Source organism: Salvelinus alpinus, chromosome 11 (genome assembly GCF_045679555.1).
Source record: "Salvelinus alpinus chromosome 11, SLU_Salpinus.1, whole genome shotgun sequence".
In the NCBI taxonomy this organism is placed as follows: Eukaryota; Metazoa; Chordata; class Actinopteri; order Salmoniformes; family Salmonidae; genus Salvelinus; species Salvelinus alpinus.
In genome coordinates this window covers 18230471-18250687 of record NC_092096.1, presented here as the reverse complement: position 1 = coordinate 18250687, position 20217 = coordinate 18230471, and the positions used below count along the sequence as shown (strand labels likewise).

The following is a 20217-nucleotide window of genomic DNA, read 5'->3' as shown; positions in this document are numbered from 1 at the left end:
TATAGGTAACACAGCTATAAACTAGTGTACTATATACTGTAGGTAACACAGCTATAAACTAGTGTACTATATAGGTAACACAGCTATAAACTAGTGTACTATATAGGTAACACAGCTATAGGCTAGTGTACTATATACTGTAGGTAACACAGCTATAAACTAGTGTACTATATAGGTAACACAGCTATAAACTAGTGTACTATATACTGTAGGTAACACAGCTATAAACTAGTGTACTAGATAGGTAACACAGCTATAAACTAGTGTACTATATACTGTAGGTAACATAGCTATAAACTAGTGTCCTACATAGGTAACACAGCTATAAACTAGTGTACTATATAGGTAACACAGCTATAAACCAGTGTACTATATACTGTAGGTAACACAGGTATAAACTAGTGTACTATATAGGTAACACAGCTATAAACTAGTGTACTATATACTGTAGGTAACATAGCTATAAACTAGTGTCCTACATAGGTAACACAGCTATAAACTAGTGTACTATATAGGTAACACAGCTATAAACCAGTGTACTATATACTGTAGGTAACACAGCTATAAACTAGTGTACTATATAGGTAACACAGCTATAAACGAGTGTACTACATAGGTAACACAACTATAAACTAGTGTACTCTATAGGTAACACAGCTATAGACTAGTGTACTATATAGGTAACACAGCTATAGGCTAGTGTACTATATCCTGTAGGTAACACAGCTTTAAACTAGTGTACTATATAGGTAACACAGCTATAAACTAGTGTACTATATACTGTAGGTAACACAGCTATAAACTAGTGTACTAGATAGGTAACACAGCTATAAACTAGTGTACTATATAGGTAACACAGGTATAAACTAGTGTACTATATAGGTAACACAGCTATAAACTAGTGTACTATATACTGTAGGTAACACAGCTATAGGCTAGTGTACTATATAGGTAACACAGCTATAAACTAGTGTACTATATACTGTAGGTAACAGGGCTATAAACTAGTGTACTATATACTGTAGGTAACAGAGCTATAAACTAGTGTACTATATAAGTAACACAGCTATAAACTAGTGTACTATATACTGTAGGTAACATAGCTATAAACTAGTGTCCTAGATAGGTAACACAGCTATAAACTAGTGTACTATATAGGTAACACAGCTATAGGCTAGTGTACTATATAGGTAACACAGCTATAAACTAGTGTACTATATAGGTAACACAGCTATAGGCTTGTGTACTATATACTGTAGGTAACACAGCTATAAACTAGTGTACTATATAGGTAACACAGCTATAAACTAGTGTACTATATACTGTAGGTAACACAGCTATAAACTAGTGTACTATATAGGTAACACAGCTATAAACTAGTGTACTATATACTGTAGGTAACACAGCTATAAACTAGTGTCCTACATAGGTAACACAGCTATAAACTAGTGTACTATATACTGTAGGTAACACAGCTATAAACTAGTGTACTATATACTGTAGGTAACACAGCTATAAACTAGTGTCCTACATAGGTAACACAGCTATAAACTAGTGTACTATATACTGTAGGTAACAGAGCTATAAACTAGTGTACTATATACTGTAGGTAACACAGGTATAAACTAGTGTACTATATAGGTAACACAGCTATAAACTAGTGTACTATATACTGTAGGTAACACAGCTATAAACTAGTGTACTATATACTGTAGGTAACACAGCTATAAACTAGTGTCCTACATAGGTAACACAGCTATAAACTAGTGTACTATATACTGTAGGTAACAGAGCTATAAACTAGTGTACTATATACTGTAGGTAACACAGCTATAAACTAGTGTACTATATACTGTAGGTAACACAGCTATAAACTAGTGTCCTACATAGGTAACACAGCTATAAACTAGTGTACTATATACTGTAGGTAACAGAGCTATAAACTAGTGTACTATATACTGTAGGTAACAGCGCTATAAACTAGTGTACTATATACTGTAGGTAACACAGGTATAAACTAGTGTACTATATACTGTAGGTAACAGCGCTATAAACTAGTGTACTATATACTGTAGGTAACACAGGTATAAACTAGTGTACTATATAGGTAACACAGCTATAAACTAGTGTATTATATAAGTGGCACAGCTGTAAACTAGTGTACTATATAGGTAACACAGCTATAAACTAGTGTACTATATACTGTAGGTAACATAGCTATAAACTAGTGTACTATATACTGTAGGTAACACAGTTATAAACTAGCGTACTATATAGGTAACACAGCTGTAAACTAGTGTACTATATAGGTAACACAGCTATAAACTAGTGTACTATATAGGTAACACAGCTATAAACTAGTGTATTATATACTGTAGGTAACACAGTTATAAACTAGCGTACTATATAGGTAACACAGCTGTAAACTAGTGTACTATATAGGTAACACAGCTATAAACTAGTGTACTATATAGGTATCACAGCTATAGGCTAGTGTACTATATAGGTAACACAGCTATAAACTAGTGTACTATATACTGTAGGTAACACAGCTATAAACTAGTGTACTATATAGGTAACACAGCTATAAACTAGTGTACTATATAGGTAACACAGCTATAAACTAGTGTATTATATACTGTAGGTAACACAGTTATAAACTAGCGTACTATATAGGTAACACAGCTGTAAACTAGTGTACTATATAGGTAACACAGCTATAAACTAGTGTACTATATAGGTATCACAGCTATAGGCTAGTGTACTATATAGGTAACACAGCTATAAACTAGTGTACTATATACTGTAGGTAACACTGGTATAAACTAGTGTACTATATAGGTAACATAGCTATAAACTAGTGTACTATATACTGTAGGTAACACAGCTATAAACTAGCGTACTATATAGGTAACACAGCTATAAACTAGTGTACTATATACTGTAGGTAACACTGGTATAAACTAGTGTACTATATAGGTAACATAGCTATAAACTAGTGTACTATATAGGTAACATAGCTATAAACTAGTGTACTATATACTGTAGGTAACACAGCTATAAACTAGCGTACTATATAGGTAACACAGCTATAAAGCACTATATAGGTAACACAGTCATGAACTAGTGCACTATATAGGTAACACAGTCATGAACTGGTGCACTATATAGGTAACACAGCTATAAACTAGTGTACTATATAGGTATGACAGCTACAGGCTACTCACTCTCTTCTGTAGATATAAGAGTGATAAACTTGGAGTAGACTCCCTTGCCAATCTGTGGGTTGAACACATAGCAGGAGTAGTTCCCTGCGTCTGACGCCTCCACCTTGGAGATGTACAGATTCCCGGTGCTCTGAGAGACGAAGCGACGCTTATCCGGGTGGAGGAAGACCGGAAACTCGTTGTATATCCAACGGAACGTCACCTCAGCTGGGATACAGGGGAAGAACAAAAAACACAACTAGTAAGAACGTGGTGGTCGGTTTCACCTGAATCACCTCTGAGTCTCCAGGGGGGTTTAGTTTGTGTCCTGTGTAACTCTGAGGTACTGTGAACAACGGTGTTCTGAACAGCTCTTTCTTCATGACTCAGCACTGAATATGACTCAGCACTGAATAGATTACAAGTCAGAATGTTTACATGTGAGTCCTTTAGCAGACGCTATTATCCAGAGCCACTTGAAGATAGTGCATTGATCTTAAAGGTCCAATGTAGCCATTTTTCTTTCACTATCAAATCAATTCTGGATGACAATTAAGTACGTTACTGTGATTGTTTTCAATTAAAATATTTTTTAGCCAAGAGCAATTTCTCAAGCAATACTTTATCTAGGACTGTCTGAGAGTGGTCTGAGTGGGGAGGTGAAAACTGAGAATGTGCTGTGATTGGCAGAACATTTCACAGTATTATTCCAACCTCATAGTCTGGAAATATGTATAAAACACAGGAAAATCATGTTTTTGAATGCACTGGGCCTTTAAGATAGCTAGGTGGGTCAACCACATACTACAGTCATAGTAAGTACATTTTTCTTCAATAGAGGAGCTATCAGCAGAGTCAGAGCTAGTAGGAAAAGACAAGTATGACTGTTAATTTGAGTGATCATGTGTATTCTAGTAAGTCTGATTTACTAACTTGGCCATCGTGTGTATTCTAGTAAGTCTGAGGTACTAACTTGGCCATCATGTGTATTCTAGTAAGTCTGAGGTACTAACTTGGCCATCATGTGTATTCTAGTAAGTCTGAGGTACTACCTTGGCCATCATGTGTATTCTAGTAAGTCTGAGGCACTAACTTGGCCATCATGTGTATTCTAGTAAGTCTGAGGCACTAACTTGGCCATCATGTGTATTCTAGTAAGTCTGAGGCACTAACTTGGCCATCATGTGTATTCTAGTAAGTCTGAGGCACTAACTTGGCCATCATGTGTATTCTAGTAAGTCTGAGGTACTAACTTGGCCATCATGTGTATTCTAGTAAGTCTGAGGCACTAACTTGGCCATCATGTGTATTCTAGTATGTCTGAGGTACTAACTTGGCCATCATGTGTATTCTAGTAAGTCTGAGGTACTAACTTGGCCATCATGTGTATTCTAGTAAGTCTGAGGTACTAACTTGGCCATCATGTGTATTCTAGTAAGACTGAGGTACTAACTTGGCCATCATGTGTATTCTAGTATGTCTGAGGTACTAACTTGGCCATCATGTGTATTCTAGTAAGTCTGAGGTACTAACTTGGCCATCATGTGTATTCTAGTAAGTCTGAGGTACTAACTTGGCCATCATGTGTATTCTAGTAAGACTGAGGTACTAACTTGGCCATCATGTGTATTCTAGTATGTCTGAGGCACTAACTTGGCCATCATGTGTATTCTAGTAAGTCTGAGGTACTAACTTGGCCACCATGTGTATTCTAGTAAGACTGAGGTACTAACTTGGCCATCATGTGTATTCTAGTAAGACTGAGGTACTAACTTGGCCATCATGTGTATTCTAGTAAGACTGAGGTACTAACTTGGCCATCATGTGTATTCTAGTAAGACTGAGGTACTAACTTGGCCATCATGTGTATTCTAGTAAGACTGAGGTACTAACTTGGCCATCATGTGTATTCTAGTAAGACTGAGGTACTAACTTGGCCATCATGTGTATTCTAGTAAGACTGAGGTACTAACTTGGCCATCATGTGTATTCTAGTAAGACTGAGGTACTAACTTGGCCATCATGTGTATTCTAGTAAGACTGAGGTACTAACTTGGCCATCATGTGTATTCTAGTAAGTCTGAGGTACTAACTTGGCCATCATGTGTATTCTAGTAAGACTGAGGTACTAACTTGGCCATCATGTGTATTCTAGTAAGACTGAGGTACTAACCTGGCCATCGCTTGGGAGGAGCACAGAGCAGCACGGCCCCCTGGCCCTCCTTCACGGTCACAGGGTCTCTCTCTTCATCTGGGAACTCCTCCAGGTCTGGAGATAGAGAAAGATAACGCAATGGTCAGTTTAACTCTAGCATATAGTTACGATTCCAGGTGTCCACAGACAACACAGATGTATACCACAGACAGAAGCAATGACTTAGAGACTACACACACGACATGATACTTCCTGTGTTTGTTAGTCAATCGAGTTTCAGAAACCCTGGGGATGTGAATAAGCAAATCTACTGTGAGAGAGAAATAGAACCTGTTGACCAGAGTCAACCAGTTTCACTCACATCCAGTACTAGTCTCTCTCAACATGAAATTCGGTCATGGCTCGCGACAATACTCACATCCAAACTTGACCTTGGCCTCCTTGCTGATGACGGTGCCGTACACGTTCTTGGCGACACAGACGTAGGTCCCGGCATGTTTCTTCTCTTCAGGGTTGTTTATGATGAGGTTCCCTCCCACCAGACTGTAGTGTTCATTAGGCAGCTCCATCAGCTTGATCTCCCAGTTATCACGCCTCCATCTGGGGGGGAAATGTGGATCTCCCTTTTTACCCATAAATTGCTGTTTTTTGTATAAATTGGAATGAGTCATTCCTCTCCATGTCCTCTGAAAGTTGTACGACTCTAGAACCAATCAAAGTCCTTCAAAACACCTTGTGAATGTCTGTGACTACATGGCAGTAGATCTTTAAAATGTTCTTTAAATTCCTGTTAACTTTGGTTTTGGGTGCAGGGTTACCTGTATGTGGGTGCAGGGTTACCTGTATGTGGGTGCAGGGTTATCTGTTTGTGGGTGCAGGGTTACCTGTATGTGGGTGCAGGGTTACCTGTATGTGGGTGCAGGGTTACCTGTATGTGGGAGCAGGTTACCTGTATGTGGGTGCAGGGTTACCTGTATGTGGGTGCAGGGTTACCTGTATGTGGGTGCAGGGTTACCTGTATGTGGGTGCAGGGTTACCTGTATGTGGGTGCAGGGTTACCTGTATGTGGGTGCAGGGTTACCTGTATGTGGGTGCAGGGTTACCTGAATGTGGGTGCAGGGTTACCTGTATGTGGGTGCAGGGTTACCTGTATGTGGGTGCAGGGTTACCTGTATGTGGGTGAAGGGTTACCTGTATGTGGGTGCAGGGTTACCTGTTTGTGGGTGCAGGGTTACCTGTATGTGGGTGCAGGGTTACCTGTATGTGGGTGCAGGGTTACCTGTATGTGGGAGCAGGGTTACCTGTATTTGGGAGCAGGGTTACCTGTATGTGGGTGCAGGGTTACCTGTATGTGGGAGCAGGGTTACCTGTATGTGGGTGCAGGGTTACCTGTATGTGGGTGCAGGGTTACCTGTATGTGGGAGCAGGGTTACCTGTATGTGGGTGCAAGGTTACCTGTATGTGGGTGCAGGGTTACCTGTATGTGGGAGCAGGGTTACCTGTATGTGGGTGCAGGGTTACCTGTATGTGGGTGCAGGGTTACCTGTATGTGGGTGCAGGGTTACCTGTATGTGGGTGCAGGGTTACCTGTATGTGGGAGCAAGGTTACCTGTATGTGGGTGCAGGGTTACCTGTATGTGGGTGCAGGGTTACCTGTATGTGGGTGCAGGGTTACCTGTATGTGGGAGCAGGGTTACCTGTATGTGGGTGCAGGGTTACCTGTATGTGGGTGCAGGGTTACCTGTATGTGGGAGCAGGGTTACCTGTATGTGCGTGTGGTTACCTGTATGTGGGAGCAGGGTTACCTGTATGTGGGTGCAGGGTTACCTGTATGTGGGAGCAGGGTTACCTGTATGTGTGTGCAGGGTTACCTGTTTGTGGGTGCAGGGTTACCTGTATGTGGGTGCAGGGTTACCTGTATGTGGGTGCAGGGTTACCTGTATGTGGGTGCAGGGTTACCTGTATGTGGGTGCAGGGTTACCTGTATGTGGGTGCAGGGTTACCTGTTTGTGGGTACAGGGTTACCCGTATGTGGGTGCAGGGTTACCTGTATGTGGGTGCAGGGTTACCTGTATGTGGGTGCAGGGTTACCTGTATGTGGGTGGGGTTACCTGTATGTGGGTGCAGGGTTACCTGTATGTGGATGCAGGGTTACCTGTATGTGGGTGCAGGGTTACCTGTATGTGGGTGGGGTTACCTGTATGTGGGTGCAGGGTTACCTGTATGTGGGTGCAGGGTTACCTGTATGTGGGAGCAGGGTTACCTGTATGTGGGTGCAGGGTTACCTGTATGTGGGTGCAGGGTTACCTGTATGTGGGAGCAGGGTTACCTGTATGTGGGTGCAGGGTTACCTGTATGTGGGTGCAGGGTTACCTGTATGTGGGTGCAGGGTTACCTGTATGTGGGTGCAAGGTTACCTGTATGTGGGTGCAGGGTTACCTGTATGTGGGTGCAGGGTTACCTGTATGTGGGTGCAGGGTTACCTGTATGTGGGAGCAAGGTTACCTGTATGTGGGTGCAGGGTTACCTGTATGTGGGTGCAGGGTTACCTGTATGTGGGTGCAGGGTTACCTGTATGTGGGAGCAGGGTTACCTGTATGTGGGTGCAGGGTTACCTGTATGTGGGTGCAGGGTTACCTGTATGTGGGAGCAGGGTTACCTGTATGTGCGTGTGGTTACCTGTATGTGGGAGCAGGGTTACCTGTATGTGGGTGCAGGGTTACCTGTATGTGGGAGCAGGGTTACCTGTATGTGTGTGCAGGGTTACCTGTTTGTGGGTGCAGGGTTACCTGTATGTGGGTGCAGGGTTACCTGTATGTGGGTGCAGGGTTACCTGTATGTGGGTGCAGGGTTACCTGTATGTGGGTGCAGGGTTACCTGTATGTGGGTGCAGGGTTACCTGTTTGTGGGTACAGGGTTACCCGTATGTGGGTGCAGGGTTACCTGTATGTGGGTGCAGGGTTACCTGTATGTGGGTGCAGGGTTACCTGTATGTGGGTGGGGTTACCTGTATGTGGGTGCAGGGTTACCTGTATGTGGATGCAGGGTTACCTGTATGTGGGTGCAGGGTTACCTGTATGTGGGTGGGGTTACCTGTATGTGGGTGCAGGGTTACCTGTATGTGGGTGCAGGGTTACCTGTATGTGGGAGCAGGGTTACCTGTATGTGGGTGCAGGGTTACCTGTATGTGGGTGCAGGGTTACCTGTATGTGGGAGCAGGGTTACCTGTATGTGGGTGCAGGGTTACCTGTATGTGGGTGCAGGGTTACCTGTATGTGGGAGCAGGGTTACCTGTATGTGGGTGCAGGGTTACCTGTATGTGGGTGCAGGGTTACCTGTATGTGGGTGCAGGGTTACCTGTATGTGGGTGCAGGGTTACCTGTATGTGGGAGCAAGGTTACCTGTATGTGGGTGCAGGGTTACCTGTATGTGGGTGCAGGGTTACCTGTATGTGGGTGCAGGGTTACCTGTATGTGGGCGCAGGGTTACCTGTATGTGGGTGCAGGGTTACCTGTATGTGGGTGCAGGGTTACCTGTATGTGGGAGCAGGGTTACCTGTATGTGCGTGTGGTTACCTGTATGTGGGAGCAGGGTTACCTGTATGTGGGTGCAGGGTTACCTGTATGTGGGAGCAGGGTTACCTGTATGTGTGTGCAGGGTTACCTGTTTGTGGGTGCAGGGTTACCTGTATGTGGGTGCAGGGTTACCTGTATGTGGGTGCAGGGTTACCTGTATGTGGGTGCAGGGTTACCTGTATGTGGGTGCAGGGTTACCTGTTTGTGGGTACAGGGTTACCCGTATGTGGGTGCAGGGTTACCTGTATGTGGGTGCAGGGTTACCTGTATGTGGGTGCAGGGTTACCTGTATGTGGGTGGGGTTACCTGTATGTGGGTGCAGGGTTACCTGTATGTGGGTGCAGGGTTACCTGTATGTGGGTGCAGGGTTACCTGTATGTGGGTGCAGGGTTACCTGTATGTGGGTGCAGGGTTACCTGTATGTGGGTGCAGGGTTACCTGTATGTGGGTGCAGGGTTACCTGTATGTGGGTGCAGGGTTACCTGTATGTGTGTGCAGGGTTACCTGTATGTGGGTGCAGGGTTACCTGTATGTGGGTGCAGGGTTACCTGTATGTGGGTGCAGGGTTACCTGTATGTGGGTGCAGGGTTACCTGTATGTGGGTGCAGGGTTACCTGTATGTGGGTGCAGGGTTACCTGTATGTGGGTGCAGGTTACCTGTATGTGGGTGCAGGGTTACCTGTATGTGGGTGCAGGGTTACCTGTATGTGGGTGCAGGGTTACCTGTATGTGGGAGCAGGGTTACCTGTATGTGGGTGCAGGGTTACCTGTATGTGGGTGCAGGGTTACCTGTATGTGGGAGCAGGGTTACCTGTATGTGGGAGCAGGTTACCTGTATGTGGGAGCAGGGTTACCTGTATGTGGGTGCAGGGTTACCTGTATGTGGGTGCAGGGTTACCTGTATGTGTGTGTGGTTACCTGTATGTGGGTGCAGGGTCACCTGTATGTGAGTGCAGGGTTACCTGTATGTGGGTGCAGGGTTACCTGTATGTGAGTGCAGGGTTACCTGTATGTGGGTGCAGGGTTACCTGTATGTGGGTGCAGGGTTACCTGTATGTGTGTGTGGTTACCTGTACGTGGGAGCAGGGTTACCTGTATGTGGGTGCCGAGTTACCTGTATGTGGGTGCAGGGTTACCTGTATGTGGGTGGGGTTACCTGTATGTGGGTGCAGGGTTACCTGTATGTGGGAGCAGGGTTACCTGTATGTGGGAGCAGGGTTACCTGTATGTGGGTGCCGAGTTACCTGTATGTGGGTGCAGGGTTACCTGTATGTGGGTGGGGTTACCTGTATGTGGGTGCAGGGTTACCTGTATGTGGGTGCAGGGTTACCTGTATGTGGGTGCAGGGTTACCTGTATGTGGGTGCAGGGTTACCTGTATGTGGGTGCAGGGTTACCTGTATGTGGGTGCAGGGTTACCTGTATGTGGGAGCAGGGTTACCTGTATGTGGGAGCAGGGTTACCTGTATGTGGGTGCAGGGTTACCTGTATGTGGGAGCAGGGTTACCTGTATGTGGGAGCAGGGTTACCTGTATGTGGGAGCAGGGTTACCTGTATGTGGGAGCAGGGTTACCTGTATGTGGGAGCAGGGTTACCTGTATGTGTGTGTGGTTACCTGTATGTGTGTGTGGTTACCTGTATGTGGGAGCAGGGTTACCTGTATGTGGGAGCAGGTTACCTGTATGTGGGTGCAGGTTACCTGTATGTGGGTGCAGGTTACCTGTATGTGGGAGCAGGGTTACCTGTATGTGGGTGCAGGGTTACCTGTATGTGGGTGCAGGGTTACCTGTATGTGGGTGCAGGGTTACCTGTATGTGGGTGCAGGGTTACCTGTATGTGGGAGCAGGGTTACCTGTATGTGGGTGCAGGGTTACCTGTATGTGGGTGCAGGGTTACCTGTATGTGGGAGCAGGGTTACCTGTATGTGGGTGCAGGGTTACCTGAGGGTGGGTGCAGGGTTACCTGTATGTGGGAGCAGGGTTATCTGTATGTGGGTGCAGGGTTACCTGTATGTGGGTGCAGGGTTACCTGTATGTGGGTGCAGGGTTACCTGTATGTGGGTGCAGGGTTACCTGTATGTGAGTGCAGGGTTACCTGTATGTGGGTGCAGGGTTACCTGAGGGTGCAGGTTACCTGTATGTGGGTGCAGGGTTACCTGTATGTGGGTGCAGGGTTACCTGTATGTGTGTGTGGTTACCTGTATGTGGGTGCAGGGTTACCTGTATGTGGGAGCAGGGTTACCTGTATGTGGGTGCAGGGTTACCTGTATGTGGGTGCAGGGTTACCTGTATGTGGGTGCAGGGTTACCTGTATGTGGGAGCAGGGTTACCTGTATGTGGGTGCAGGGTTACCTGTATGTGGGTGCAGGGTTACCTGTATGTGGGAGCAGGGTTACCTGTATGTGGGTGCAGGGTTACCTGTATGTGGGTGCAGGGTTACCTGTATGTGGGTGCAGGGTTACCTGTATGTGGGTGCAGGGTTACCTGTATGTGGGAGCAGGGTTACCTGTATGTGGGTGCAGGGTTACCTGTATGTGGGTGCAGGGTTACCTGTATGTGCATGCAGGGTTACCTGTATGTGGGTGCAGGGTTACCTGTATGTGGGAGCAGGGTTACCTGTATGTGGGTGCAGGGTTACCTGTATGTGGGTGCAGGGTTACCTGTATGTGGGTGCAGGGTTACCTGTATGTGGGTGCAGGGTTACCTGTATGTGGGTGCAGGGTTACCTGTATGTGAGTGCAGGGTTACCTGTATGTGGGTGCAGGGTTACCTGAGGGTGCAGGTTACCTGTATGTGGGTGCAGGGTTACCTGTATGTGGGTGCAGGGTTACCTGTATGTGGGTGCAGGGTTACCTGTATGTGGGTGCAGGGTTAGCTGTATGTGGGTGCAGGGTTACCTGTATGTGGGTGCAGGGTTACCTGTATGTGGGTGCAGGGTTACCTGTATGTGGGTGCAGGGTTACCTGTATGTGGGTGCAGGGTTACCTGTATGTGGGTGCAGGGTTACCTGTATGTGGGTGCAGGTTACCTGTATGTGGGAGCAGGGTTGGCCCGTGCTCTACAGTTCATGGAGATATATCTGTCAGGTGACTCCTTTGTGTAGACGATATCCAGAGGCTCCTCTTCAAATATTGGCCCGTAGCCAGTAGCGTCATCTGACAGGGCACAACGTCACAGTGATGTTACAACAACGTTACAGCAACATTATGTCAATATAACTTTAATGACTGTGATTGGTGGATAAACACACATGAAGCCAGACCCATTTGACTGTGATTGGTGGATAAACACACATGAAGCCAGACCCATTTGACTGTGATTGGTGGATAAACACACATGAAGCCAGACCCATTTGACTGTGATTGGTGGATAAACACACATGAAGCCAGACCCATTTGACTGTGATTGGTGGATAAACACACATGAAGCCAGACCCATTTGACTGTGATTCAGCGTTTAGGAGTTAACGCTGCATGTCAGTGCATTACAGAGTAAATGGTCATGAGAATCACAACCAGACTCCACTTACCTCCAAAGATCCTGGGCTCACCAAACAACACTGCCTCTGCAAAATGACGGGAGAAAAAAAAGGACACTTTGTTAAGTTTCTCATGGCTTAAACTGTATCAGAACGTTCCAACCACACATGAGGTGGAACAGAACAACATGGATTAAACTGTTTCAGAATGTTCCAACCACACATGAGGTGGAACAGAACAACATGGATTAAACTGTTTCAGAATGTTCCAACCACACATGAGGTGGAACAGAGCAATATGGATTAAACTGTTTCACAATGTTCCAACCACACATGAGGTGGAACAGAGCAATATGGATTAAACTGTATCAGAACGTTCCAACCACACATGAGGTGGAACAGAGCAACATGGATTAAACTGTATCAGAACGTTCCAACCACACATGAGGTGGAACAGAACAACATGGATTAAACTGTATCAGAACGTTCCAACCACACATGAGGTGGAACAGAACAACATGGATTAAACTGTATCAGAACGTTCCAACCACACATGAGGTGGAACAGAACAACTTGGACTTAGTAAAAACAGTAGTCCTTCTCATATGATGTCTAATGTAGTTCATTCTAAGGCATGTTTAGAAGACAGAAGCAGTGTGTTGAGAGCTACTCACCAGTATGTGACAGCGAGGAGGAGAGAACCAGCATGACCAGGACTGTGACAGACATGACTGTCTGCTGACTGACACACAGACCGACGGAGGTCTGTAACGGACATCAACTAGAGGAGAGAGGAAATGACATCAGCTAGAGAGGAGAGAGAGGAAATGACATCAGCTAGAGAGGAGAGAGAGGAAATGACATCAGCTAGAGAGGAGAGAGAGAAATGACATCAGCTAGAGAGGAGAGAGAGAAATGACATCAGCTAGAGAGGAGAGAGAGAAATGACATCAGTTAGAGAGGAGAGAGAGGAAGTGACATCAGCTAGAGGAGAGAGAGGAAATGACATCAGCTAGAGAGGAGAGAGAGAAATGACATCAGTTAGAGAGGAGAGAGAGAAATTACATCAGTTAGAGAGGAGAGAGAAATGACATCAGTTAGAGAGGAGAGAGAGAAATGACATCAGCTAGAGGAGAGAGAGGAAATGACATCAGCTAGAGAGGAGAGAGGAAATGACATCAGTTAGAGAGGAGAGAGAGGAAATGACATCAGTTAGAGAGGAGAAAGAGAAATGACATCAGCTAGAGGAGAGAGAGGAAATGACATCAGCTAGAGAGGAAAGAGAGAAATGACATCAGTTAGAGGAGAGAGAGGAAATGACATCAGCTAGAGAGGAGAGAGGAAATGACATCAGTTAGAGAGGAGAGAGAGGAAATGACATCAGTTAGAGAGGAGAGAGAGAAATGACATCAGCTAGAGGAGAGAGAGGAAATGACATCAGTTAGAGAGGAAAGAGAGAAATGACATCAGCTAGAGGAGAGAGAGAGGAAATGACATCAGCTAGAGAGGAGAGAGAGAAATGACATCAGCTAGAGAGGAAAGAGGAAATTACATCAGCTAGAGAGGAGAGAGGAAATGACATCAGTTAGAGAGGAGAGAGAGGAAATGACATCAGTTAGAGAGGAAAGAGAGAAATGACATCAGTTAGAGAGGAAATACAATTATTGTTTATCTTCTTTGCTGAATGAAATAACCCTGAGCCTGAGTTGTATCTAATACAATTAAAAGCCACTCAGATAACATGATGGCTTGATCTTGTGCTCATCATTGCTGATTGTGTTTCCTCATATCCACAACAACCACAATGTCACACACACAGATCTATGGATTCTATTCATACGCTCCCTTCCACTATCCTTATCAGTTTGACTGTACCCTCAGTGTGGCAGCAGCCACAGATCTGAATTCAGGTATTCATTTGGTTTGTTTAATTGTTGAATATCCTGGTATATACACAATTCAGCTTTTAGCTGTATAAATACAACTGGATTCTATTAGACCCCCCAGTGTGCAATTTCCATATCAATTCACTTTGGATGTTTAAATGATTTATAACACTCATGAGTCAGCAATATTCCCCAAATATACTGTAGTCATGCAGGCTTTTCTCTGTGAAGGGCTTTTTCCGTTAAAATATGCATTCACACACACACACACACACACACACACACACACACACACACACACACACACACACACACACACACACACACACACACACACACACACACACACACACACACACACACACACACACACACACACACACACACACACACACACACACTCACACTCTGCAGGGCTCAGACGGGTCCTGTCTGGCGTCACACATGCTCACACATCAGTTCTGCAGCAGCATATGAGAGTCATCCTGCAGCAAGACACACCTTCTGAATACTGAGAGGAAAGGGAGAGAGGGAGAGAGTGAGGATAGAGTGATAGGGAGAGCGAGAGGAACACAGAGCAAGATAGAGGGTGAGAGAGTGAGTGAGAGAGACAGAGAGAGATAAATAGAAAGAGAAAGAGAGAGAAAGAGAGAGAGAGAGAGAGAGAGAGCAAGAGAAAGGGTGTGATGGTGAGACAGAGAGAGAGAGAGAGAGAGAGAGAGAGTGAGTGTGTGAGAGAGAGAGAGAGGGGGAGAGAGAGAGAGAGAGAGAGAGAGAGAGAGAGAGAGAGAGAGAGAGAGAGAGAGAGAGAGAGAGAGAGCTGCTCTGAGTCTGCAGTACTCTCAGCTCTCTCAGAGGACAACACAACACCAGTCTCAATCGGCTGCAGCCAGTCACGCTAAAGCTCCGCCCCTCACCTCACCATTATCAAAAAGTACAGTCATGCTGCATGCATAATACACTCCTGATTGAGCACAGGACGTAGTGCATACCGTAGTGTTTAGTGTCCTTAGCACACCTCTGACACCCTAAATCTGTAGAGAATCCTGTCTGTTCAGCTACTCTACTGAATCCTGTCTGTTCAGCTACTCTACTGAACCCTGTCTGTTCAGCTACTCTACTGAATCCTATCTGTTCAGCTACTCTACTGAATCCTGTCTGTCCAGCTACTCTACTGAACCCTGTCTGTCCAGCTACTATACTGAACCCTGTCTGTCCAGCTACTATACTGAGCCCTGTCTATCCAGCTACTCTACTGAACCCTGTCTGTCCAGCTACTCTACTGAACCCTGTCTGTTCAGCTACTCTACTGAATCCTGTCTGTTCAGCTACTCTACTGAACCCTGTCTGTTCAGCTACTCTACTGAACCCTGTGTGCTCAGCTACTATACTGAACCCAGTCTGTTCAGCTACTCTACTGAACCCTGTCTGTCCAGCTACTCTACTGAATCCTGTCTGTTCAGCTACTCTACTGAACCCTGTCTGTCCAGCTACTATACTGAACCCTGTCTGTCCAGCTACTCTACTGAACCCTGTCTGTTCAGCTACTCTACTGAACCCTGTCTGCCCAGCTACTATACTGAACCCTGTCTGTCCAGCTACTATACTGAACCATGTCTGTCCCAGCTATTATACTGAACCCTGTCTGTCCAGCTACTCTACTGAACCCTGTCTGTCCAGCTACTATACTGAACCCTGTCTGTCCAGCTACTCTACTGAACCCTGTCTGTCCAGCTACTCTACTGAACCCTGTCTGTCCAGCTACTCTACTGAACCCTGTCTGTCCAGCTACTATACTGAACCCTGTCTGTCCAGCTACTATACTGAACCCTGTCTGTCCAGCTACTATACTGAACCCTGTAGGTCCCAACTACTATACTGAACCCTGTCTGTCCAGCTACTATACTGAACCCTGTCTGTTCAGCTACTCTACTGAACCCTGTCTGTCCCAACTACTATACTGAACCCTGTCTGTCCCAACTACTATACTGAACCCTGTCTGTCCAGCTACTCTACTGAACCCTGTCTGTCCAGCTACTATACTGAACCCTGTCTGTCCAGCTACTATACTGAACCCTGTCTGTCCAGCTACTATACTGAACCCTGTCTGTCCAGCTACTATACTGAACCCTGTCTGTCCAGCTACTATACTGAACCCTGTCTGTCCAGCTACTATACTGAACCCTGTCTGTCCAGCTACTATACTGAACCCTGTCTGTCCAGCTACTCTACTGAACCCTGTCTGTCCAGCTACTATACTGAACCCTGTCTGTCCTAAAGTTACTATGCAGTCCCAGAGCCATTCAGAGTCAGATTGTGACCTAAGAGACAGAGAGAGTGGAGAGAGAGGGAGATGCTTCTGTTCCCAACCAAGGAGGGCCTACATCAGCACCTAGATCTTCTGCACAGATTCTGTCAGACCTGGGGCCTGACAGTAAATCTCAGTAAGACAAAAATAATGGTGTTCCAAAAAAGGTCCAGTTGCCAGGACCACAAATACAAATCAAGACATCGAGACACCGTTGCCCTAGAGCACACAAACAACTATATGTACCTTGGCCTGAACATCAGCGCCACAGGCAACTTCCACAAAGCTGTGAACGAGCTGAGAGACAAGGCAAGTTACCTGTGGCGCTGAACAGACAGCCTTCTATGCCATCAAAAGGAACATAAAATTTGACATACCAATTAGGATCTGGCTAAAAATACTTGAATCAGTTAAAGAACCCATTGCCCTTTATGGTTGTGAGGTCTGGGGTCCGCTCACCAACCAAGAATTCGCAGAAAACACCAAATTGAGACTGCATGCAGAATTCTGCAAAAATATTATCCGCGTACAACGTAAAACACCAAATAATGCATGCAGAGCAGAATTAGGCCAATACCTGTTAAATTCTACAACCACCTAAAAGGAAGCGATTCCCATACCTTCCATAACAAAGCCATTACCTACAGAGAGATTAACCTGGAGAAGGCCAAAAAGATCATCAAGGACAACAACCACCCGAGCCACTGCCTGTTCACCCTGCTACCATCCAGAAGGCGAGATCAGTACAGGGGCATCAAAGCTGGGACCGGGAGACTGAAAAACAGCTTCTATCTCAAGGCCATCAGACTGTTAAACAGCCATCACTAGCACAGAGAGGCAGCTGCCTACATACAGACTCGAAATCATTGGCCACTTTAATAAAAAGGATCACTAGTCACTTTAATAATGCCACTTAAAAATATTTACATATCTCGCATTACTCACCTCATATGTATATACTGTATTCTATACTATCTACTGTATCTTAGCCTATGTCCTCTGTCATTGCTCATCCATATATTTATATATTCCTATTCCATTCCTTTACTTAGATATGTGTGTATCAGGTATTTGTTGTGGAATTGTTAGATATTGCTGCACTTTCGGAACTAGACGCACAAGCATTTCGCTACACTCACAGTAACATCTGCTAACCATGTGTATGTGACCAATACAATTTCATTTGATGTGAAGAATCCCCTAAGCAAGCTGGTCCTGGAGCTCTGTTCACAAACACAAACAGACCCCATAGAGCCTCAGGACATTAACACAATTAGACCCAACCAAATCATGAGAAAACAAAAAGATAACTACTTGACACATTAACAAAAAAACTCTGCAAACTAGAATGCTATTTGGCCGTAAACAGAGAGTACACAGTGGCAGAATACCTGACCACTGTGACTGACCCAAACTTAAGGAAAGCTTTGACTATGTACAGACTCAGTGAGCATAGCCTTGCTATTGAGAAAGGCCGCTGTAGGCAGACCTGGCTCTCAAGAGAAGACAGGCTATGTGCACACTGCCCACAAAATGAGGTGGAAACTGAGCTACGCTTCCTAACCTCCTGCCAAATGTATGACCATATTAGAGACACATATTTCCCTCAGATTACACAGATCCACAAAGAATGACAAAACAAACCCAATTTTGATATGCCATCACAGCAGCAAGATGTGTGACCTGTTGCCACAAGAAAATGGCAACCAGTGAACAACAAACACCATTGTAAATACAACCCATATTTATTTATTTATTTTCCCTTTAGTACTTTAACTATTTGTACATAATATGACATTTGAAATGTCTTTATTCTTTTGAAACTTCTGTGTGTGTAATGTTTACTGTAAAAGTTTTTTTTGTTTATTTCACTTTTGTTTATTATCTATTTCACTTGCTTTGGCAATGTTAACATATGTTTCCCATGACAATGAAGCTCCTTAAATTGAAATTAAAATTGAGAGGAGGCAGAGAGAAAGCAGAGAGCAGGAGACACAGTGCCCACCCACGTACTTCTGATGCGCCTGCATCCGCCCTCTGTCTGAGCCCACACAGAGAGAAGAGAGGTACTATCTACACTGAACAAAAATATAAACGCAACATGTAAAGCGTTGATCCCATGTTTCATGAGTTGAAATAAAAGATCCCGAAATGTTCCATACGCACAAAAAGCTTATTTCTCTCAATTTTTATGCGCAAATTTGTTTGCATCCCTCTTAGTGAGCATTTCTCCTTTGCCAAGATAATCCATCCATCTGATAAGTGTGGCATATCCAGAAGCTGATTAAACACCATGATCATGACACAGGTGCACCTTGTGCTGGGGACAATAAAAGGCCACTCTAAAATGTGCAGTTTTGTCACACAACACAATGCCACAAATGTATCAAGTTTTGAGGGAGCGTGCTATTGGCGTGCTGACTGCAGGAATGTCCACCAGAGCTGTTGCCAGAGAATTTAATGTTACTTTCTCTACCGTAAGCTGCCTTCAACTTCATTTTAGAGAATTTGGCAATACGTTCAACCATCCTCACAACCATGTGTATGGCGTCGTGTGGGCGAGCAGTTTGCTGATGTCAACATTGTGAACTGAGTGCCCCATGGTGGGTTATGGTATTGGCAGGCATAAGCTACGGACAACAAACACAATTGCATTTTATCAATGGCGATTTCAATGCACAGAGATATCGTGATGAGATCCTGAGGCCCATTGCCGTGCCATTCATCTGCCTCCATCTCCTCATGTTTCAGCATGATAATGCACGGCCCCATGTCGCAAGGATCTGTACACAATTCCTGGAAGCTGAAATAGGGGATGAGTGATGACTAACAGAGGAGGGTGCATTTCAGTATAAATGAGGACTAACTCAGGATTCTCCAGCTGAGCAGCTTCCAGCATATATCATCTGATACCCTGCTGCTGCTGCAGTCCTCCTCACACTCTCTTCTGGCTGGCTGGCTGACAATATTAGCATGTGCTGCCTGTTAGGCTAGCAGGAGCTCTAGGAACGACTCAGTGATTCATAAAGACTTAGACAACAGCTTTTGTACCGTAGCCTAGCAGACCCAGCCCTGACACTTGACCACTGCATAATCTCATTTATCAACAGCTACTGTACTTTGCAAATGCAAGTGGTCCAATTTACGAGGCTGCTTGGAGGCTGTAATCTTCCTAACCTAATGTGTCATGAAGTCCCTCCTCTATAATCCACACAGAATAGAATGCAATAGAATACATTGGAATGCAATAGAATAGAATAGAATGGAATGCGATAGAAGAGATTGGAATAGAATAGAATGGAATAGAATAGAATAGAATGAAATAGAATAGAATGGATTGTAAATCTTCCTCAGAGCACCAACCTGCTAAACTGACATTGTTCTAGTGGATCCAGAGGCATAGTGAATATGATTAAGACAAGACTGTAAGCATCTTTTACTCTCATCTCCTATCTCTGATCAAGTCCTGGGAGTTGGTTTTCTCTGTCATTCTGTAATCTGATCAACGGGACACCCGTATTTAGGTCAGCCTAGTATTAAGCTGCCTGCCTGGCCCACTGACTGAGTGGGTGTCTGTTTTTCCTGGCTGAATGCAGAGAAACACCACAGTA

At 44.9% G+C, this 20217-nt stretch overlaps 1 protein-coding gene across 5 annotated transcripts in view; it reads right to left on the bottom strand.

The window, feature by feature from the left end:
* The window catches only part of cntn1b (contactin 1b), a 45756-nt gene that overhangs the window by 24475 nt on the left and 1064 nt on the right, over positions 1-20217 (bottom strand). For 3 of the 5 annotated variants that reach the window (XM_071331914.1, XM_071331917.1, XM_071331916.1), the window contains exons 2-7: positions 13087-13193; positions 12464-12499; positions 11963-12089; positions 5780-5961; positions 5380-5475; positions 3228-3434 (exon numbers count right to left, since the gene is read on the bottom strand). In XM_071331914.1, coding sequence (XP_071188015.1) covers positions 3228-3434; positions 5380-5475; positions 5780-5961; positions 11963-12089; positions 12464-12499; positions 13087-13141 — 703 coding nt within the window. In that variant the 5' untranslated portion in view covers positions 13142-13193. Of the gene's footprint in view, positions 1-3227; positions 3435-5379; positions 5476-5779; positions 5962-6289; positions 6309-11962; positions 12090-12463; positions 12500-13086; positions 13220-20217 lie in introns of those variants that run through there. The other 2 variants (XM_071331915.1, XM_071331918.1) reach the window with 2 other exon arrangements.